Raw genomic sequence first — 24,005 nt, 5'->3', positions numbered from 1 at the left:
CAGGGTACAGCACTGGCCAGAGAGGCCAGACAGGCAGGGTCCCCTCCTCAGGACACCATACAGGGAAGCCAGAGTCAACATGTGGTAGGAATAAAGCATATTATGGGGTGTGACAAGAGGGGACATGAACAAGAAAGGGGTGGACACCAGGAAGCCGTTAAAGGTTTGTAAGGAAGGAAGAGATAGAAGGTGACGTCAGCTTTATCAGAAGTCCAATTCCTAGAACAGTGAAAGGGGAGGTGCAGCGTGAAGGCTGGCAGCCCCGGTGGGGACGGTGGCATCACCCAGAGGAGACTGATGTTGCTGTGGAGACGGGGGGAGTGAACAAGGGAAGCACCACGTGGGACAGGGTGCTGGGTTGGTACCTCAATCCCACCCTGTGACACATATGTTAGCAACACCTGCACACCATGGTTGAAGGTTGCCATGGGGACACTGTCCTTCAGGACAGCACTGAAACTCACTGGACCATCGCTGCCCTTTATTCTCACTCACAGAGATTTACCTGAAATGTCACTTTTTCACCAGGAGAGGAGCTGGCTTCTTGCTATTGACTTATGGTACTGAAGTTCTGGGCCATGTGTGTTGGGGTGCAGGGACATTCTTGGGGTACACTTACCCCTGAACAAGCTGCTTGTCCGCAGTTAAAGCACAGACTTACTTCTGACACTACAGAGGGGAGGGGGCGGTGTGAGCAGCCTCTGGACAAGGCTAGCAGGGGACTTGGCGTTGAGGCTCGACTCAAGCAAGATACTGGAAGTGTCATTGTGGGTCAGGACCCTGGTGGCAGCCCCGGCTCTGGGGGCAGGGAAAAAAGGACCAATGGCAAAACTCGAGAGCAGTGCAAAGACAGGACTCTGTGTCTGTGCAGGGAAGGGCGTCCAGCCCCTCTTATCTGCCTCCACACCTCCTCACCCACATCCCTGTCACCCCCACTGCCTCCTCCCAGGGCAGGGTTCCAGGGGGTGGGCTCTCTGCTGCTCACATGGCTTCAGGAGGCCACACTCCCTCCAGACCCTGAGGCACTGTCCTGAAATGCCCTCATCTGGTTTGAAGAAATCAGTGTGGTGCATCCTGCTCCTCACTCACTCACTCACTGGGCTCCCTGTTGCACCAAAAGCAATGTGTCCACAAGAGGGAGCAGAACAGCCTAGGGTTCAGAGAGGAAGTAGACACCTGTGGGGACCACACCCCCAAGGCACCCTAAGAACAGAGGGTCACAGGGATGTGGAGCACAAAATTGGGAGTGTGGTCAAAATGCTGCCTCAGTGGGAACGGGGCCCCTTGGGGACAGGGAACATCATGAGAAACACTTTGTAAAGGATCTGCTTGTCTAGACACTCTGCTGTGCACCCAAAATCAATACAAAATAATGTCAGCAGTAACTAGATCAGGGCTAATGGAGACTGGAGACTATGAAACGAGGTTTCTAAATCCCACAATGGAGAAATGACCTCTAAAAATGGGTGGAATGCCATTCATAATAATTTTATTTTTTATCAATCTTGTGTTGACAACATTTATAAAATTTGACAAAATTAGTTTAAATTCATCAAACGTCAGGAGTATTGTCAACATCTCAGTCAAGGGTAAGTGAGAACCAGCAGGAGGAACCAAGAACACGAGGCGTGAGCTCCTCCGAGGGCTGCATTCTCATGGCAAAGGCAGGAAGAGAAAGCCAAGGCCTGGTCCTGGGGCTGGGGACCCAGCAGGAAACCCTCACAACAACAACAACAGCAAAAACAACACTGAATGTTTCCATCTGAAAGAATCACCCAAATGGAACTATGACCACCTATGAACTAATGGGGCTCCCTGAGGAACTTTCAGCCTCAAAAGTGACTCAGAGTGGTCATGTATCAGCAACAGACCCAGGGGCCTGACAGAAGGAAACTCAACTATCATGTCATCCTTCACCATCTGGGAACACAGCATTTCATGTAGCTCCATGGAGGGCATTAGTGACCTGAAAATATTAATGATTCACCCCAGATTCCCAGAGGGGACCTGCTCATTCCACTGCCCTTGGTGGTGACATCAGAAAGACCCAACTGCAAACAGCAGAGCCCTCCCAGGACAGCTGCAGGGGTGAGAAGAGCTGGAGGGTGTTTCCTCTCCGACCAGCAGGAGGAGGTGGTAGACTGGACCTGAGAGCTTAGGGCTCTGGGCCAGTCAGGATAGGAAAAGAGTAGACTGGCCCTTGCAAACCTGGGCAGGCAGTGTCCTCAGTGAACTGTGACTGTCTTCCACCTGGTCCCCAGGAGCCACATGAGCACTCAGCTCTGACTCACACACATGCCTCATATCTTGCCTTCCTCCCCTGATGTAGTCATTGTCCAGACCTGATTCACAGACAAGGTAGGTGGACAATCACACAATGAAACTAAATTTCCTTAAAACAAAATATGTGCCCTACGGTTGTCACTGGGGATAGCGTAGGAGACACCTAGGCAGGGACAGTCTCGATTTCAACAATTAGGATTCAGGCAGCAGAGCTGTGGGACTTCCCCACCATGGCCTGGATCCTTCTGTCATGTCCTCACTCACTGCAGAAGGAGTTTGCTCCCGGGGTCCCTGAAAGGATACGTGGGGGGAGGCACTGGCACTGCCTTTTCCTGCTGCCATCAGGGGCACAGCTGGTGGGTTGTGCCATTAATTCTGCCACCTTCTAGCCCTGCCTCTGGTCCTGGATTAGATGGTGCTGTCCCTGCCAGAGAGAGAGAGAATGTCACCTATATTAATGTTTTCTTTCTAGAAAAGGAAAGGAGCTTAATGCAAACAAAGTATGGAAAATTACCCTAAATATCTCAGTTATGATTACTGCTGGCATTTTCTCAAATGACTCAACATATTACTGGAATCCATGTCTTATCAAGGAAAATTCCTGACCCGCAGTGAGGAGTTAGGCTGAGGGTAGAATATTTTCACCTGTCTGGGTGATGATGGACCTGGACTCTGGGGGAGAGCAGACATGAAGAGGCCAAGGTCACCCTGCAGCAGGGTGTCTCTCAGAAGTAAAAGTTCCACCCAGAGAAAGCTCCTCCCTGAGTCAGGCTGTGTCCCTCAGAACCACAGGGGGCGCTGTTCCATCTCCTTCATTGTGGGAGGGGCTCCTGGGGTCCTGGGAGAGTCCCCACACCCAGCCTATCCTTCCCTCCATCCCACACTGGCTCCTAATCCTTGGAGGCACCTTAGTGTCAGGGGAAAGCCTGAGACAGCCTGTACCCCTGGTCAACCTCAGGGTCATTTGCTGCTACACTTGCAAGTGTATTGATGAAGTTGGTAATAAATGCAGTTGCTTTTCCCCTCCATGTTTAAGTTGCTATTCCTTACTAGTCTGTCCTTTCTCATTCATTTCAATGGAGTGATGACCGATGGGACTGGTATTAATCACACATTCAGCTCTCTGCTTTGCTTGTGTCTTTCCTAATCTCAAAGTGCAATGGGTGTACCCTTCTAATTTCTCTCCACACTATCACAGATCCAGTTGAATAATGGGAGAAATAATTCGGTGTGAGTATTTTGTCTCCCATGAGCTCAGGTCTCAAACACATATGAAGGGAAAGGAAAAGTAAGCATTGAGGGCTCTTCCACACACAGTTTACTAGGAATTTCTAAGTGAACCCCAAGGCAGAATATCACTTCCCTCTGACGCACCCACTGTGCGGTCTTCCCTGAAGGCTGGAGATGCTCTGCCTCCTGCCCGTCCTCTGACGTCCCAGATCCCTCATCCGCCCTTCCCTCCCTCGGCCCCTCAGCCCAATGCAGAGGGAAACAGAGCTTTTAGAAGTTCCATCATGTTCACACAGAAGCATGATTTACAGTTATTTTTATTTCTGATCATAGACATAGTTTCCTACTTTGCATGTTTGATGTTGTGAAGTATCTCAGGACTTCATGGTGACTTTACTTACGATCTTCAGTTAAAATGAAGCTGTGCCACATAATTGGTGGCTTCTTAGCCCAGAGGAGAGCCGCCCTCCCCGCCTGGTGGTGCAGCCCTGTGTCCACTCTCAGCCCTGGTCGCTCCTCCATTGCGGCTGCTGGGTCAGGGTGAGTCAGGGGAGACCCCGTGCCTACACTCCCCACACATGAACTCTGTGGTTTCCCCGTGGACTCCCTGTAGGAGGAGAAAGTGCCTGCTACCTCCTGCCAATAAGACAAGAATGGTTTTCCTTGAAGAAGGAAGAAGTGTTCTAATCTAAGGGATGGATGAGATTTGAGATGAACTAGATCGCTGGGGCCAGGAGGGAAACACAATCATCCCATCATAAAGGCCACAGCCAATTCACAGAGACATTATTCATTAAGGCCACCAGGGACATGGGGGAACTGATTTGGTGACAGAGGTCAACACCCCTCATTCAGGACCTTAGTCACAGTGCAGTGAATTATATATTTGTGGTCATAGTATCTGCCCATATCCAGATCTTCCCAGGGGACACCACAGTGACACTAGCAGGATAGGAGACAGGAAGCTGATTTGCATGACACACCTCCTCCTCCTAATGGGCCTGGGAGACATGAAAAGGCCCGAGGACACAACCCTCCAACCCAGGAACCTGAGGAGGACTGGTCCTGTGAGTGTCCCCACCATGGCCTGGATGGTGCTCCTGCTCGGGCTCCTCACTTCCAGCTCAGGTCAGAGGCAGGGACTCTGCATTCCTGTAGGACACCACAAAGCAGTGTCTCGGGGTGATCTTGTCTCTTATAACAACACCCATGTCTTTTCTGTTGGTTTTAGGTGTGGATTCTCAGACTGTGGTCACCCAGGAGCCATCACTATCTGTGTCTCCAGGAGGGACAGTCACACTCACCTGTGGCCTTAGCTCTGGGTCAGTCTCCAGTAGTAACTATCCTGGCTGGTTCCAGCAGACCCCAGGCAAGGCCCCTCGAACACTCCTCTACACCACAAGCAGCCGGCCCTCTGGGGTCCCTGAGCGCTTTTCTGGATCCATCTCTGGGAACAAAGCCACCCTCACCATCACAGGGGCCCAGCCTGAGGACGAGGCTGAGTACTCCTGTGTTCTGTGGCACAGCAGCCATTACCACAGTGAGAGATGATGAGGAGGAAATGAGACATAAACTCTGGGTTCAGCCACAGCTTCACCTCTTCCTGTGTGTGCAAAGCTGAACAGAAGCCCTAGAAAGTGTGTGTGGTGAGTGAGAGGTGTGAACCTCTGCATGTCAGAAGGCAGACAACCACTCAGACAGCCTGCGCCCCACCTCCTGCTGTTCATGCTCTTGTGTGACCCCTGCCTTGAGTGTGGGCTGCCCTGTGTGGGGACTGAGACAGAGGCTGTCAGGGCACAGTGAGAAGGGGTGAGCCCACCCTGGTAGAGGCCCAGCGGGAGCTTGTTTGGGCTGCACTTGGACAGGGTGTGTGACAGACAAACCATCAGTTCAAGAGCTCTTCTAGTCACTGTCACCCAGGTGTAGAGAGCCCAGGGACTTCCTGGGAAGGGCTACAGAGATGGGAATGAGTGCTCTAGAGATGTCTCTCAGCAGCTCTGTGGGGGTCCCAGGGTCAGAGAGCTGCAAGGCAGCAGCCCTGTGAGGACAGTGGTGGCTCCAGGGCTGGTCATGTCAGTGGTGAGTGGGTGAGGACAGAGTGTACAACGCATTTGGCCTCTGAATGGCTAAGAATAATCTCTCTGAGTGCCATTTCTCTCAACTGGATGTGTAAAAAGTTAATTTAACTCTCAGAATCACAGCCTGCTGCAAAGATGTGATAAGAGAAAGACCAACAGGCAGAGGTCATCAAATATGCAGACTCTCAGTGATGCTGATTCTGACTGGAACATGCAAGGAAGAGAACACAGCGCACTGCCAGCTCCATGGGGGAGAGGGGAGTGGATGGAGGGATGGAGGAAAAATGAAAACAAGAGAGAATTCATAGACACCAGCAAGAGTGGGGTGACTGCGGGGTTGGGAGGGGGTAGAAGAGGGTATGAGAGGGATAAACTCTAATAGAAAAACACAATGCAGTAAATTTTTATAAACAGAGCCCTTGGAGACATTTACAGGGTCTTAGCCCAGGACAAGGGGCCACTGCCCACTGCTTCCCTGGTTACAAGTCTCATGGGGCACTTACTGTTTGGGAGAAAGAGCAGAGACATAAGGATCCAATGAGATGGCCCCAGGGATCCTTGTCCTGAGGGTTTTTATCTCAGCAGGGGGTCTTAACAGAATATTCATTAACTTTCCAGGTGTCCTGCAATGTATGATTCATCAAAATGTGTGTATAGAGGGGTCAGGATATTTTTGGTGAGCTTTATTATTAAGAACATATTGACAAGGGACCAGGACAAATGCTGGTTTGCCCTATCACAGTCCAGCACAGGTAACCCTTTTGTTCCTACTCCTTGGTGAGTTAACATAAAAGCTAGAGATTCACTAGCTGGCTGTACTTGCTCAAACTGCTTCTCCTGTTATATATTTTCTCTTCCATTCCCATATTCCACTCGTCAAGCAGCTTCCCTAACTCCTTACTATCCTCACTCAGGATCCACCTCATTAGGCTACCCATTACGGTGGCTGAACAACACCTGTGGTGTATAAAAGCCTAACCTGTGACTATGGACATGGTGCTCCGTCCTGACCTGCAGCATTGTCTGGACCCCAGCACCACAAGGGGCGCAGAGGAGAGACCACTCCTTCTGTCAGGGCTGGGGTCCACGTTGGGTGTCTCTGACTCCATTTCCTGCCGTGCTGGTCTCTGTGGGTTCTCACGTTACTGCAGGGAGATGAGGAATATTTATTCCAGGAACACAAGAGAAATATTAACATTTCCAAGGTCGGCTCTACTGGGACTTATACATGAAAAGTCACCAAACTGGCAGGGACAGTTGACTTTGATTATGAGGACGTGGTGGGGCTGCTTTCACAGAATGGGGATGAGAAGTGCTGAGCTTGGCTTTGGAGAGTCTCTCCTCCCCGATTGTGACGGGAAGAGAACAGCTACAGCAACAACAAACACGTCCTCAGAAGGAAGTGGATTTGAGCATAAACCCTTCAAGGAGGAGGTTCTGACCCACCCTGCGAGGTAGCCACCTGGACCTGGTGGTTAGAAAGGGCAGGGAATCAGCACGGGAAGGGGAAGGAGAGGACAAGCAGCATCCTTATTGCTTGAGACCTACCTAGCAGCAGATGCTACAGTTCTTGCCATGGTTAAGCCCTTGAAACCTGCCCAAAGGTCCTGCAAGAACACCTCATGAGACAGATGACAGAAACTGGTGGATCTAAACAGTACAAGGGTGGACCATAGGGGATGGAGCACTGTTCTGCTGTGATTGCTTCTTCCAGGACAGAGCGTCCTTGCCCAGTGGTAGAGGGTTGTCATCCAACAGCTCTGAGCAGACACTGCCAGAGTCTCAATTTGGATAAGAGACCCCCTATGGTCTCCCGGGGAAAGGGCACTCAGGATGTAAGCCGAGAGATGTGAAGAGTGTAACGGAATGAGACTCAGATGTTCAGGGTTAAGAATCACTTGCAAACAGGATCCATTTGTGTTTTTTATGGACTACAGATGGGAAAGTGAGGCAGGAGACACGCATCAGTTCATGGCAGGCCCCCAGATACCTTGAATCAGACAGTAAAGATTTTTATTTAATCATGATGGGGAGGCAACAATTTGGAGTTTTACAATCAGAGACAGGCTTCATCATATGCATGCATTTCAACTACCACTGTGACGATAATGCCAAAAATTAAATAAAGCTGGGTGCACAGCACCCTGGTGAGTGAGACGGGATGAGCACAGAATCCCTGGAGCCCTGCATCTGGGCCAGAGGACCAGGACACCCTGTGGGAGGCCCTTCAGTTCAGCACTGTCCTTCCTTTGTGAGGCTCTTGTCTCTCAGCCATCAGGGGTTGCCTCCAGATCTGAGGGGGATCCCGGGCCTGGTGGGGATTCCAGCCACTTGGGGACATTTGTGATGACAGTGACTCTGTTCCCTGTGGGTTTTCCCACTGGTGTAGAAGCTCCATGAGAACTGAGATTTTAAATGTTTTTGTGTTTTGTTACCAATGTACTACAGATCCAGAACACAGGCTGACATGAAGGACAAACTCAAACATGTTTGTTGAGTGAATATATCTGGGCACCTAAATGTGTGATCTGGGAAAAGGAACATATCTGAGGCCCATAGAAGGACTTCTGCTTTCTGGGCATATTGGTATTCAGGTTCTGAGTTAGTTCTAGAGGAAGTGTGAAACATTTGACCCCAGAGACTGAAAAGCAGGAAAGTGCCATGAATGTGAGTCCTCATCTCCTTAATTAACCATGTACGTGAGGTACTGGCCCCAGGGCTGAGGAAGGGGACAGTGCCAGGACCTGGGTCCAGGGTCTCAGGCAGAGACAATGGAGAGGTTGTGATGAGTCGCCAGGACCTGAATGAAGAACCACAGGGACAGGGAGATGGCAGGGGAGGCTGAGGACGACAGATGCCCTCCGAGAGCCAACACAGTGCTGAGTGCGGGACAGCTGGGTGAATGTGCACTGGTGTCTCCCTTCACTAAGGTTCCATAACATAATCATTTGTCCACACATGTTACATACAGAGAACCATATGACCCATGAAACTCTAGTATACAGCTCCACATCCCCAATCCCACAAAAGCATGATGGAAACATTCTTGAAAGAAGTGAAGATGGGTTTGTGTGCTCTGCATCCACAGTGGAGAGGCTTCTGCAAAGCGAGGTGAGGGCAAAACAGCCAGAAATGAGGAGGTGAGAATTTCTGTCACGGTCTGGATTTCATTCCTCCCAGCGTGTGCTTCCGTGATCCTCAGACCTGCATGACGAGGACCCATTGTCCATCCCTCACTTTCATCAGCTCATCAGTTCCATCGGCCAGCCCTTGGGAACATGGAACACAAGTCAGTGCTGTGACAGCAGTGGATTTAATGCACAGGAGTTTCAGAACATTAAAATACATGTACATAAAAAAGAGTATATATGCATAGTATATGCATGACTAGGACAAAATGTGCAAAATAAATGTGGCAGCATATGCACAATACTGCAAATACAGAAAAAGAAAAATCGATTCTTGATGCAAAGAAGTATATACACTGGTAAATGCTGAGCACACCAATGTGTTAGTTCTTCACAAATCCCTGGATATTCTCTGTTCCCTATCAAAGTTCTAAGGCTTTTCCCTGATTTAAATATGCCACCAGCCTCACTTTCTGGAAAATTCTTTTCACACTCATTTGACTCTGCTCCTCTTGTGTGACCCTGGACTTCATGGAACACAGGGGTTAACTGTTTCTCCTGTGTATTCTGGGATGCTGACATCTGAAATAGTTATTTTTATATGTTCTTGATTCCCACAGACCAAAACTCTTTCTGGCAGTGAAAAGAAGTAGGGTAATTACCCACCACATGATTGATCAACAGTATCTACACATGAGACCCCAGATGTGTGGCTACAGGCAGCCACCTGGTGAGCAGCAGAACCTAGTTGGGCCTCAGGGCTTTGGGCCAGGACCAGCAGGTGGCGATGGTACCTCCTTGGAGCTTCTAAACACTTGCTCAGTGAGGATCATTCTCTCAAAGGAATGGGGGCCTAGGAACTGGGCACTGTGCTCACTGATGGAGACTCACTGATGGAGATACAGTCACTGTGTCCTCTCAGGCCTTGCAGAGTCCCCTGAGCTGGGATCTTTGTGTGGCCTCAGCAGGTGCTTCCCCCCAGAGCTCTCCCTAGGGACAAAGCCAACCCCCATCCTCCTCAGTTGTAGCCTAGGCTGAGCTCCAGCACCAGGGCTCAGGGAGGGGCTGGGAAGCTCTTGGATGGACACACGTTTGCATGGGAAGCCCCTCCCCTGGCATGGGATGGGAAGAAAAGGAGGCCTGGGCAGCCCAGCCCCACTGTGGGCTCAGGGACTCTGTGCACCATGGCCTGGACTCCTCTCTTCCTCGAGCTCCTCTCTCACTGCACTTGTAAGGACAGGATTCTGGGTCCAGGACAGCCATTTACCTTGCATGTTCCTTCACTTGAACAGAGCCTTGAGGAACTTTAACCTGAGTACCTGCTCCACCAACCATGAATGTGCCTGTTTTTAGGTCCCCTCTGCCAGCCTATGCTGACTCTGCCCCTCCCTGTCTGCATCCCCAGGAACATCAGTGAGATTCCCATGCACCCTCAGAAGTGGATTTAATGTTGGCGGCTACCACACGAACTGGTACCAGCAGAAGCCACGGAACCCTTCCAAGCATCTCCTGTCATAACACCCAGACTCAGACAAGCACCAGAGCTCCAGGGCCTGCAGGAGCTTCTCTGGATCAAAAGACACCTCGACCAGTGCAGGGCACCTGCTCATCTCTCGGCTGCAGCCTGAGGATGAGGCTGGCCTTGGTGTTGAGTCCATTACAGCAGCCCTGATGCTCACACCGTGCTGAGAGTCACAGGTTGGTGAGACTAAAGGTACCTGTGCTCCCCCTGCCAGGGAACCTCACCCCTGCTTCGCCTGGGATCAAGTTTCCCTCACAGGTGTCATCTGTTGTCACTTCTGCAAATAAGACTTGAGTTTCCTCTAAACAGCAATCTGACCTTCCCCTCATCTCTCATTTAGACTCACCATCACCACCATGTCTCAGCTGTTCCTGTCTCAGAAGCAGAGAGTCCTTTCCAGGAGAAACGTCTCCCAGTGGAGATGCTGGAGGTGCGAACACTGGCTGGTACCAGCAGTGACTGGCTCTGAGACCCGGGGAGACTCAGTGATGTTTCCTCCCTAAAAGCTTTAATCAGGGCTTTGAGACACAAAAACAACATGCAGAACTGAATACCAATGTACACAGGAATAAACCATCAATAATTAACAAGAAAACTTGTAAATTAACAAGAACATTTTAAAATATCATAATGGCATCAGAAATAAGAAACACTTAAAAATAAAACTAAAAAACTGAAAGTTCTCTAAAAATGAGAGGTACAACTAATACCTGTTATACATGAAGAAGATCTAAATAAATGAACACACATCTACTTTATGGTCAGACACTAAATATCAACCATCCCCATACACATTTATACATTCTCAGCGAGAATTTGAGTGACATACACTTGCAATGAAAGAACAGGTGGGAAATCTCAGCAAAGAAGCAGAAACTGTAAGAAAATAATAAAGTATGTTAAAGCCCTGGGAAAAAACTGCTCCATGTCGACATGACCTGCCTGCATGTGAGGGAAAAGAGGCATATGGAGTTGGTTTGATGTCAGGAGACCAAATCAGGAAGTCAAAGCAGAGCTTATCCCACTCTCCCAGTGCCAGAGGTCAAGGAAAATTCTTTTCTGAATCTTGCCCACTTGGGAATGCAGCATCCACACAGTGTGTCACTTGTCATCACCAGGGTCCCGAGGAGCTACATGAGTCCTGAGGTCTGACTCACACTCTTGCTTCACATCCATCTCCCCTTCAAAAAGTTGTTCCTGCCTGATGTGCAGACAGACAGGGTAAGGTGGACTGACTCACAGCACAAAGAAATCTGCGTGAAGAAACCCGGCTGATGAGAGGTGCAGGACACTGGACTACAGACCCTTGGACATCAGAGAGTCTCAGTTCCTGCAACCAGGCCTGAGCAGCCAGAGTGCTGGGGCTTCCCCATCATGACCCAGATCCTTCCACTCCTCACCCTTCTCACTCCCTGATTTGGTAGTTACAGAGGTCACTCTGCTCAATCAATGTCTGAGTCACTGTATCTTCACTGGTGTGTTTTAGGTCCCAGCATCTGCTCTTTCCACATCACCCCAGGGGACATCAGGATGACACTCTAGTACCAAGAGTAGAAGCTGATTTGCATGAAGTATCTCCTCCTCCTTATGGGTCTGGGAGGTAAGAAAAGGCCCCAAGGCCACCTACTTCCATCCCAGGAGCCTGAGGAGGCAGTGTCTTGTGAGCATTCCCACCATGGAATGGATGGTGCTCCTGCTCGGGCTCCTTGCTTACCGCTCAGGTCAGAGCAAGGGACTCTGCATTCTTGGGGGACACAACGAAGCAGGGTCTCTGGACGACTTAGTCACCCATAACATCACCCGTGTCTCTCCTGTTGGTTTTAGGTGTGGATTCTCAGACTGTGGTCACCCAGGAGCCATCACTGTCTGTATCTCCAGGAGGGACAGTCACACTCACCTGTGGCCTTAGCTCTGGGTCAGTCTCTACTGGTTACTACCCCACCTGGTATCAGCAGACTCCAGGCAAGTCTCCCCACATCATCATCTACCACACAAACAACCGGCCCTCTGGGGTCCCTGAGCGCTTCACTGGATCTATCTCTGGGAACAAAGCCGTCCTCACCATCACGGGGGCCCAGCCTGAGGACGAGGCCGACTATCACTGTGCTCTGTACTTGGTTAGTTACACGTACACAGTGATGTGAACCCATGGGGAAGTGCTACCAAAACCTCTTCTTGTGCTCTGAGTGGCTCAGCTTTAGTGACAGAAGGAAGGAGAGAAGGTGGAAACTGTCAACACATCAAGTACAGGGGGCTCCAGGGCCCATTCCCGTGTCCAGTGGCTCCTCTCCACATGCCTCCTCCAGTCTCCCCCAGGATGTGCCCATGTGTTCCATGTGACCCTGGGAGAATCAACTTCCTCTCCTCCCCTGTCCCTAGAACCTTGACGGGGTGAGGGCTGAGTGCAGACACATTGACCATCAGAGAGACTCAGAGCCCTCCCTGCCCCTTGTAGTCCTGCCTGTGTTCCAGAAGCTTTAACAAGATGTACTCTCATGTATTGATTTCACCCTGTGGACGTTGTGAATATTTTATTTAGCATTTCAGTGAGAGTGTCCCTGGAAGCTTGCAGGTTGTACTGGTCCACTGTCTAGACCTCCTGTGGCAGAGCTGTGTGTTTGTGAGCAAAATCTGTATTTTAACAAGTCACTTACACATTTTTATCAACACTAAAGTTTGAAAACTGCCTCTACCTCTATAATTATAAAAGCATTCCTGGAAACTTCTCTTTGATATTTAATATAGTTAAAATCCAGGTCACAATGTCTCCTAAATCAATCTTCATAAATCCAGGAACCTTTAGAAACAGATTTAAAATCTCAGACCATCAATGAAAACTGTGACTTGATTTCTTTTATTCCTTCTTTTCAAATTGAAAACTACAACCAGAAGTTGAGAAGATTTCCATGGTTTATGTGAATACTTTGCTCTGAGAAGACACCTGTTTAGAAGTGGCTTCCAGAAACACTACTCCCAGCCCTGGGCCGCCTCCCCTGGTGCAGGGACAGGGGAGGTTCTGCAGGTGGTGTCTCCACACCAGGTTCCCCAGGGCGCCCTGGCTCTGGGCCGTGAGCAGAGAAGCAGAGAGTGACATTGTCCTTTTATTAACAATTCTCATTTTTGTTAAAAAATCTTACAAAAACTTTATATCAAGGCTACACAAAATAAAAGAATAAAGCATCATATCTAGTATGTTCGGAATATGTATATTGGTTGTGCTTGTTTTCTGTAATGTTTGTCACATTACTGGATTCCTGGACTGGTCCCATAGACAGAAAAAGAGTATATTGGGTATTTCATGAAATTTATATCCAACCTGCAGTTCAGTTAATATTATTTTACCAAAGTTAGCTTCTTAGGTTTTAAATACGACCTACTGTTGCAAGAATGTAATGCCAGAGAAAATGTGAATGGAAGTTATGCAAAGATTTATTTATACTAACTTTCTTCTGGGAGAGCTGCAAGGGCAGCAGCCCCGTGAGGACAGTGGTGGCTGCAGGGCTGGACTCATCAGTGGTGAGTGGGTGGGGAGCGCAGGTGACAGGGTGTCCCATGCAGTTGGGCTCCGAATGGCTCAGAATAATCCTTTTCGGTTCCATCTCCATCATGTTGAAGTGTAAAAAGTGAATTTTACACTCAGAATCCCAGCCTGCTGTGAACAGGTGACAAGGAGCTACACGCAGACATGATCAAGTTGACAGACCAGGGGTTTCCACAGTGAGGCCCACGGGCCAAATGTGCCCCAGGATGGCTGTGAATGGGGCCCAAAACAAAATCATAAATTTACCTAAAACTTTAGTAGATTTCTTGGTGATTATGTGTCCCAATATCATGTAAAATAAACGTGTAAAATTCACTCTTGGTATCTGTATGCATGTGTGGCTTCAATTACCATTGCCAGATTATTTTAGAAAGTTAGTGAAAGACCACTGCATAATAGGATTACAATGTGAGAACAGTTTTTCTTATCGGCTCTGCCAGATATCAAGAAAAGTATGTACGGACTCTTTTTGCTGATCGGTTGTTGTTAGTGTTTGTGTATTTATGTGTGGCCTGAGACTACTCTTCTTCTTCCAGTGTGGCCCCGAGACACCAAAGGGTGGACAGCCCCCTTCACAGGTATCACAGGAACACGCTCCTTGTGGGACAGCACAGGGACTCCCAGGACCATCGCTGCTCTTCATTCCCACTCACTGGGATTCACCTGAACTGTCACTGTTTCACGGGTAAAACAGCTGGCTACCAGCTACTGAGTTATGGTGCTGAGGCTCGGGGCCGTATGTGCTGGGGCCCACGGAGGTCCGTGGGGTGCACTTATCCACTAAAGGGGCCCCTTGTCCCCACTTAAAACACAGAGCTACTTCTGACACTACAGGGGGAAGGGGGCAGCATGAGCAGCCGCTGGACAGGGCGCACAGTGGACTCAGGACTGATGCTTGGCTCAGGCAAGATGCTGGAGGAGTCATTGTGGGTCAGGACCTTCGTGGCAGCCCCTGCTCTGGGACAGGGAAATAAGGGCCAATGGAAAAGTGGGAGAGCAGCACAAACACAGGATTCTGCGGCTGTGCAAGGAAAGGCGTCCAGTCCCTCCTATCTGCCTCCACACCTGCTCATTAACATCCCCTGTCACCGCCACTGCCTCCTCCCAGGGTAGGGTTCCCAGGGGGTGGGCTCTCTACTGGTCACACGGCTTTAGAAGGCCACACTGCCCCCAGACCCTGAGGCACTGTCCTGAAATGCCCTCATTTGGTTGAAGAAACTAGTGTGGTGCATCCAGCTCCTCACTCACTCACTCACTGGTCTCCCTGTTGTACCAAAAGCAATGTGTCTGCAAGAAGGAGCACAATAGCTGGGGGTTCAAAAAGGAAGAAGACACGTGTGGGGACCACACCCCTGAGGCACCCTAAGAACAGAACGTCATGGAGATGTGAAGCGCAGAGTGGGGAGTGTGGTCAGTGATGCTGCCCCAGTGGGGACGGGGCCCTGTCAGGACTGGGAACATCACAGGAATCACTTTGTAAAGGATCTGCTCTTCCAACCACTCTGCTGCGATGAAATCAATACAAAATAATGTCAGCAGTAAGTAGATCAGGACCAATGGAGACTACAGAATATGAAACGAGTGTTTCTAAATCCCATAATGCTAAAGGACCTCTAAGAAGGAGTGGACTACCATTCATAATACTGTTCTTTTGATATCAATCCTTATACTGAAAAATAATTACAAAACTAGACAAAATATATATTAAGTTCCTTAGAGCCAGAAGAAAGTATTGTCAGCATCAGAGTCAAGGGTAAGTGAGAACCAGCAGGAGGAACCACGAGCTGAAAGTGTGAGCTCCTCCCAGGGCTGCGTTCTCATGGCAAAGGCTGGAAGAGAAAGCCAAGGCCTGTCCCTGGGGCTGGGGACCCAACAGGAAACCCTCACAGTGACAATGAAAACAACAACAAAAACAACACTGAATGTTTCAACCAGAAAGAATCACCCAAATAGAACTGTGACCAGCTATGAACTAACGGGGCTCCCTGAGGAACTTTAAACCTCAAAAGTGACTCAGAGTGGTCATGTACCAGCAACAGACCCAGGGGCCTGACAGAAAGAAACTCAACTATCTTGTAATCCTTCACCATCTGGGAACACAGCATTTCATGTAGCTCCAAGGAGGGCATTCGTGAGCTGAAAAAATTAATGACTCAACTCAGATTCACAGAGGAGACCTGCTCATCCTACTACCCTGTGTAGTGACATCAGAAAGTCCCAACAGCAAACAGCAGAGCCCTCCCAGGACAGCTGGGGATGTGAAATGACCTGGAGGATGTTACTCCTCAGACCACTAGGGGGTGGTGGTAGCCTGGGCCTCAAACCAAGTGCTCTGGCCTAGGCAACCTGGGAAAGGACTGTACAGAGTTTGCTCACTTAGGCAGGCAGGGTCCTCATTGAAGTGTGCCTGTCCTGCACCTGGTCCCCAGGAGCCACATGAGCACTCAGCTCTGACTCACACACATGCTTCGTATCTTGACCTCCTCCCCTCATGTAGTCATTGCCCAGGACTGATTCATAGATCAAGGTAGGTGGACAATCACACAATGAAACTAAATGTCCTTGAAAAAAAAAAAAAAAAAACCATGCCGTACGGTTGTCCCTGGGCATAGGGTAGGAGACGCCTAAGCAGGGATAGACTGGATGTCAATGATTAGGCCTCAGCTAGCAGAGCTCTGGGGCTTCCCCACCATGGCCTGGATCCTTCTGTCACGTCTTCACTCACTGCAGAAGGAGTTTGCTCCCGGGGACCCTGAGAGGATACATGGGGGGAAGCACTGGCACTGCCTTTTCCTGGTGCCATCGGGGCACAGCTGGTGGGTCGTCCCATTAATTCTGCCACCTTCTAGCCCTGCTTCTGGTCCTGGATTACACAGTGCTGTCCCTGCCAGAGAGAGAGAGAGATGATGTTGCCTAAGTTAATGTTTTCATTCTAGCAAATCAAAGAAGCTTAACTCAAAAGAATTATTGGAGAATTACCCAAATTATCTCATATGTTATTATAGCTGATATTTTCAGAAATGACTCAACATATGAGCAAGAAGAAGCCGTGTCTCATCAAGAAAAATTTCCCTCGACCCACAGGGAGGATTTAGGCTGAGGCTAGAATATGTTCACCTCTCTGGGTGGCGATGGACCTGGAATTTGGGGGCAGCAGATGTGAAGAGGCCGAGGTCAGCCTGCAGCAGGGTGTCATTCAGAGGTGAAAGCACCTCATGAGGAAAGTGCTCCCTGAGTCAGGCTGTGTCCCTCAGGACCCACAGTGGGGGTGCTGTTCTGTCTCCTTCCTATGTAGGAGGGGCTCCTGGGGTCCTGGGAGTGTCCCCACACCCATCCTATCATTCCCTCCATCCCACACTGGGTCTTAATCCTTAAAGGGACACATGGTGACTGGGGAAAACCTGAGACAGTGTATAAGTGACAAACCTCTGGGTCATTTGCTGCTACACTTGCAAATGTACTGATGAAGAAATTGATAATAAATGCTTTCACATTTTTCTGTCATCCTTTCTGTTGTTACTTCTTACTAGTCTGTTCTTTCTTATTCATTTCAATGGTCTATAGTGACACTGTGTCCACACTCAGCCTTGGTCGGCTCCTTCACTGAAGCTGCTGGGTCAGAGCTGAGTGAGGGAAGACCCCGTTCCTTCGCTCCCCACACGCACACTCTGGTTTCCCTGAGGACTCCCTGTAGGAGGAGGTGGTAGTTTTCACTGAAGAAGGAAGAAAATGTTCTAAACTGAGGGACAGAGTGAGATTTGAGATGAGCTAGATCACTAGGGCCAGAGGGAAACACAGTCATCTCATCGTGGAGGCCTCAGACGCTTCACAAAGACATTTAGCATTAAGGCCATCAGGGATGTGGGGGAACTGATTTGGTGACAGAGGTCAACACTCTACATTCAGGGCCTTAGTCACAGCAGAGTCACTGGTGTTGTGAGGCAGCAGCATGTGTCTTTTTCCAGATCTCCCCAGGGGACATCAGGGTGACACTGGGGCAGAAAGACAGAGGAAGCTGATTTGCATGAAGCACACGCTCCTCCTAATGGGTCTGGGAGGCATGAAAAGGCTCCAAGGACACCACCCTCCAGCCCAGGACCCTGAGGAGGCCGTGTCCTGTGAGTGTCCCCACCATGGCCTGGACGGTGCTCCTGCTCGGGCTCCTCACTTACAGCTCAGGTCAGAGGAAGGGACTCTGCATTCTTGGGGGACACAACAAAGCAAGGTCTCTGGGTGACCTAGTCACCCATAACAACAGCCATGTCTTTCCTGTTGGTTTTAGGTGTGGATTCTCAGACTGTGGTGACCCAGGAGCCATCACTGTCTGTTTCTTTAGGACGGACGGTCAAGCTCACATGTGGCCTTAGTTCTGGGTCAGTCTCTAGTGGTCATGACGCTGGCTGGTACCAGCAGACCCCAGGCAAGCCTCCCCGCATGCTCATTTATTTCACATACAACCGGGCCTCTGGGGTCCCTGAGCGCTTCTCCGGATCCATCTCTGGAAACAAAGCCGTCCTCACCATCACAGGGGCCCAGCCTGAGGACGAGGCCGACTATTACTGTGCTCTGGATATGGGTAGTTATACTTACACAGTGATGTGAACCCATGGGGAAGTGCAACAAAAACTCCTGTAGTGCTCAGAATGGCTCAGCTTTAGTGACAAGGAAAGAGAGAGGGTGGAAATGGTCAGCACAGTAAGGGGAGGGGCTCCAGGGCCCTATTCCCATGTCCAGTGACTCTTGTTTACATGCTTCCACCAGTCTCCCCCAGGGTGTGCCCATGTGTCCCATGTGACCCTGGCACAATGGGCTTCCTCTCGTCCCCTGTCCCTAGACCCATGACGGAGTGAGGGCTGAGTGCAGACACATTGACCATCAGAGAGATCCAGAGCCCCCACTGCCCCTTGTAAGCCTGTTGAAATAACTAGGCTGGCCCAGTAGGAATGGGAAATCCCTGCGGGAAACTCCCTGCCAACCCTACCCAGGACAAACAGATGCCTGGCTAAGATTGGGGTCTGGGGTCGTCCTATCTGCCATAACACGACGCAGCTTTAAGTTCAGCCTGACGAGATGTATGAAGAGCAACGGTCAGCAGAAAGGGCACCCAGCAACCAGCTCAAGCCAATCAGATGCTGACACCAAAATCAGCAACGCTTCATGGGTTTTTGTGTTTAAAAACCCTGCACTAAGAATGGTGGAGTGAGTCCCAACCTCTCTCAGTTGGCTCCACTTCCCCTCCTATTCACTGCTGATAGACCCCGCTGCTTAGCTGCTGCGTCCACCTGGTTTCCAGATTGAATGCAACCTAACACCTGCCTGTATCCCAGGAGCTTTAAAAGTTATACTCTCACCTATTGATTTCATTCTGTGGACCATGTGAATATTTTATTAGCATTTAAATGAGAGTGTCACTGGGAGCTTGCAGGTGATGCTGTTTCCCAGACTAGGCCTGCTGGGTGAGATCTGTGTGTTCGTGAGAAAAATCTGTGTTTTCACAAGCTCCTTCTAAAGTGTTTCGGGAATGCTAAAGAGTGAAATATACGTCCATTTCTATTATTATAAAATTATTCCCGATCACTCTTGTTTGAAACTGATCCAAGTTAACATTCCAGGAGTCAACCTCTCCTAAATCAACCTTCACAAATCCCAGAACATTCAGAAAGAGGTTTAAAATCTGAGTTCATTGCTGCAAACTGTGACTTGATTTCTCTGCTTCCTTCTTTGGACATTGAAAATGAGAAGTACAAGTTGAGAGGATTTCCACAGCTTATGGGAATATTGATGCTCTGAGATGACACCTGTTTGGAGGGGCTTTCAGAAACACTCCTCTCCGCCCTGGGCCGCAAGAAAGTCTCGCTTTCACCATCGCCTGATTGTTCCTCAGCCAGTGAGTGATCCCAGACCAGGGCACATTGGCTGAGCCCAGACACGACCTGTGATCCCGGGGAAGCACACACTGGGGATGGGGTCGTGTCATGTGCAGATGGCACAGGTCCTGTGTTCTCCTGTGACCCCAAGGCACTGTGGACCACTCAGTGGCCCCAGAAGAGAGCACAGCAGTGAGAAAGACATTGTGTTTTCCCTGGACACTCTGTCACTTAGGGCCATACTGGGTACCTCTGCAGAATTCTTAACCCAGTAGGAAGGTTTCTGCTGAGGAAAGGACCCCACCACACAGTTTGCACCCTGATGCTGCCGCCTGTGAGTTCGCTCCTGGTTCAGGCGGGTAACGTGTGGGTTGTGAATAAAACCGTGCACACGTTACTAAAATTTCCTTACACTCGGAAGCTCCGAATTATGGAGAGCCGTGTCAGGAGGCCTGAGAGGAGAGAAAACCCAGGCGGAGAGTCCTGGGACTCTGAGGGCAGGACATGTGTCTGGGGACAAGGCTCTGGTCGGGCCAGGGTCGAAGGAGGACAGAGCTTCTCCTGGACCCTGGGAGGGAGGTGGCTGCTGCCTCCCCTCTGGGCTTCCTGCTCTGCTGCCCCAGGGCTGTCTCCTTCAGGGCGGCCCAGACCTCAGGGTGGCCCTATGAACCTGGACAGATGAGCTGATGGGTCTCGGTGGGGAAGAGCGGTGAGCAGGAATGAGACAGTCCTGCAATTCTGACCCCTTAGGGAAGCTGGGATTGACTTCTCTCTGGAGATCACACTCTGACGAGCGCCTGATGCTCAGGCACGCGGAGACCCGCCCATGAAGGGCCGGGCTCTCAGGCTCTGGCTCCCCTCCTCCCGCGTGTCCCCGAGGCCTGTCCTACATTTCACTCTGGTTTGTGCTGTTATTGTTTGTGTTGTTGGGATGATCTGTGATAATTAGTAGTTGGTTTGCCCTAGACCTTATAAACGCGGTGCCCACTAAATCCGTGGAGTTCTAACAACTGAGCTAGATCGGGGCTAATGCAGACTGGACATGGGAACATGAGGGTTTGGAAATTCCATAGCGGGGGAAGAGCCTGTAGAAAGAGGCAGAGTTCCATTCAGAGTAACATGATTGGTGTGAATCAGTCGATAACATGATAGACTCAGAACCATAACCAATATGAAATGAGAATCATTGTACAGAAAAAAATTGCAATATTATGCAAACTCACTTCAACACCTCAATGGTCAGAGGCAGTGTCAGCATCACAGTCAAGGGAAAATGAGGACTTGAGGGAGGAACCGAGAACATAAGACGTTCGTCCCTGACACTGTGGGATTCTCATGGCAGAGGCGGGACTAAAGGGCAAGACGTGTCCCTGGGGGTGGGGAAATCTAACAAGGGCCTGTGCAACATCTACAGAAACAACCATAAAACAACAGCCAAGCATTTCAGCCTGCAAGCGTCGCCCAAGTAGATTTATTACCACGTAGGAAATGACAGGGCTTTCTGTCAATACTTAAGCATCCAATTTTGCTCAAAATGGTCATGTACCAGAATTTCACCCAGGGGCCAGACACAAGGAAACTCAACTAGCAGGTAACCTTTTAAAATCTGGTAACACAGCATTTCATTGTGCTGTCTGAGGATCATTAGTGACCTGGGAAAATAATGACTCAACCCAAACATCACAGAGGGGACCTGCTCATTCCACTGTCCTGGGTGGTGACATCAGAAAGACCCAACTGCAATCATCACAGCTTTCCCAGGAGAGCTGGGGGTGTGAGATGAGCTGGAAGATGTGCCTTCTGAGACCAGCAGGGGGCACTGGTGGACTGGGCCTGAGAGCTCAGGGCTCTGCACCAGAAAGACTCTACTGGCCCTTGCACACTTGGGCAGACAGTGTGCACTCCTCAGGGAAGTGTGACTGTCCTGCACCTGGGCCCAGGAGCCACATGAGCACTGAGCTCTGACTTAATCACGTGCCTCACATCTCACCCTCCTACCTTCATGGATTCAATTGTCTAGTCCTGATTCATAGGTCACCAGAGATAAACAGTTGCACACACAATAGCAATCTTGAACCAGGAACATGACCTACAATGGTACCTGAGCACAGGGTAGGGAACACCTGAGGAGGAATTTTCTCCATGCCAACAATCAGGCCTCCATAGCCTGGACCCTTCTCGGCACCTCCTCACTCATTACTGCTCCAGTAATTCCTTCCCAGGGACCCTGAGAAGATGTGTGGGGAGGGGCATTGGCACTGCCTTTTCCTGCTGCCATCGGGGCGCAGCTGGTGGGTTTTCCCATTTCTTCTGCCAACTTCCAGCCCTGCTTCTGGTCCTGGATGAGAGGGTGCTCTCTCTGCCAGAAAGAGTGAGAGAGATGGAGAGAGAATGTAGCCTAAAATAATGTTTACATTCTAGCAAATCAAAAGAGCCAAACACAAGTACAGTAGCATATGGGAAAAATACAAATAAGATTATTTATACTCATAGTTAATAGTTGCACAAATGGCTCTATGTACGAACAAAAAGAATCCACGTCTTATCAAGACAAATTCTCCTGACTCTCAGAGAGGATCTGGGAGGAGGTTAGGCCGTGTGCAGTCTCTGAATGATGACGGACCTGCAATTGTGGGGGGAGCAGATGTGTAGAAGCCGTGGTCAGCCTGCAGGCATGAGTGACCTCTCTGAGAAGGCTCCCCCCAGTGCCCACCCTGCTCCCCACCCCCATCCTCTCCAGCCTCCAGTCAGGCAGTGTTACTCAGCATCCACAGGGAGCACCTCTCTGTCTCCTTCACATGTGGGAGGGGCTCCTGAGGCCCTGGGTGCATCTCCCTTTTCCTGCCTGTCAACCCCTCCACCCTACACTGGCTCCTAATTCCCAAACAGGTCTGCTGCACGGGAAACATTTATGCAACCCACAGGGCCTGGAGAAGCCTGAGACAGCTGCAGGGCTGGACCTTTCCTCAGGGACCCTCAGGGACCTGCTGCTAACACGACCCCAGTGTGTTCCTGCTACAAAACGTAGTCAGTGCATGTGTCCTTATCTGCCATCAGGCTGGCTGTTGTTCTACTCGCCCCTGAGTTCTCAGTGACTCCAGCATTTCGTAGGGATTATGGAGACTGACAGTGCGCACTTTTGCTTCCTCATTCTTTCTTTTCCTTCGGAGCTAATATCCCCATCTCCAAATTTGATAGGTATTGAAATGTCTCTATTTCTGTACATTATAAGTTACATGTTTGTGTGACAGAATAATCATTTACTATGAATTATTCTACGGCATGACCTCTCAAACTCATGAGAAAAGAAAGGATTGATCATCAACTTTATAAACATAGATGACTTGTTAGTGATTCCAATGGAAATACCATAAGCCACAGTTTTATTTCACACCCTGAGGGACGCCCTCGTGTGTATTTCTCATCTGCAGTCACCGGAGCCACATCGTCCCCCTGCTCATCCCCTGACCTCCCAAACCCCTGTCCACCCTCCCTGCTCCTTCGGCCCCACAGCAGGACGTGAAGGGAAGGGGGATTTAAATCTTCTATCACCTGCACACCCAGGGGCTCACACACAGCGCTGTTCTCATGACAGATAACGACATACATGTTCCTACTACCTTTTCAGACACTAATAGGATCTCATAACTTCACGGAGACACTTGACACAATAGGTAGTTTATACAGCAAAGCAGAGGAGACATCCATGCCTGGTGGTGCATCAGTCTGTGTCACAACCCCAACCGCTTCCACTGACCACGGCTACTGGGGCAGGGCCCTGGATGGAGTCAGGGGGACACCCCTGTCCCTTCACAGCTCAGACACAAGCTCTGCGAAGTCACAGAGGACTCAGAGGTGGGCAGAGGAGTGACTGCTAAGATCCTCCAAAGAAGATGAGGAAGGATGACCCTGAAGAGGGAAGAGTGTTCCCAGGGACAGGGTGGGACTGGGGATGGTCTAGAACGGATCACTGAGGGCAGGAGGGGAGAACACAGCCATCTCAACTGTGAACCCCAGACTCTCGAGGAATGAAATTCAGGATTCAGGTCATCAGGAATGTGGGGGACAGATTTGGTGGCACACATCAGTTCCCTCACTCAGTGCCTCTGTCACTGTGCAGTCCCTGACTGGTCAGTGTGAAGTCCCAGCATCTGCCTCTTTCCAAAACTCCCCAGGAGACATCAGGGTGACACTGGGGCAGGAAGAGAGAGGAACCTGAGGGTCATGAAGCAGCTCCTCCACCTAATGGGTCTGGGAGGCATGAAAAGCCCCAAGGACACCACCCTCCAGCCCAGGGGGGTGAGGAGGTGGTGTCCTGTGAGTGTCCCCACCATGGCCTGGATGGTGCTCCTGCTC

General features: G+C 50.1%; 3 gene segments (V, D, J or C); all 3 read left to right on the top strand.

Annotated features, from left to right (window-relative positions):
* Positions 1 to 4,521: 4,521 nt before the first annotated feature.
* LOC123810838 lies at positions 4,522 to 5,064 on the top strand. The segment is given in 2 exon segments: positions 4,522 to 4,641; positions 4,745 to 5,064. Coding segments are annotated over 2 exon segments (438 nt in total).
* A 6,809-nt stretch (positions 5,065 to 11,873) lies between these two features.
* LOC123810971 lies at positions 11,874 to 12,427 on the top strand. The segment is given in 2 exon segments: positions 11,874 to 11,962; positions 12,066 to 12,427. Coding segments are annotated over 2 exon segments (366 nt in total).
* A 5,439-nt stretch (positions 12,428 to 17,866) lies between these two features.
* Positions 17,867 to 18,384, top strand: LOC123810837. The segment is given in 2 exon segments: positions 17,867 to 17,961; positions 18,065 to 18,384. Coding segments are annotated over 2 exon segments (366 nt in total).
* The last annotated feature ends 5,621 nt before the right edge of the window (positions 18,385 to 24,005 follow it).

This window comes from Phyllostomus hastatus, unplaced genomic scaffold (genome assembly GCF_019186645.2).
Source record: "Phyllostomus hastatus isolate PE091 unplaced genomic scaffold, TTU_PhHast_1.1 phas_scaffold_760, whole genome shotgun sequence".
Lineage (NCBI taxonomy): Eukaryota > Metazoa > Chordata > Mammalia > Chiroptera > Phyllostomidae > Phyllostomus > Phyllostomus hastatus.
Note: the sequence above shows the minus strand (reverse complement) of the source record. Positions and strands in the feature narration are given on the sequence as shown.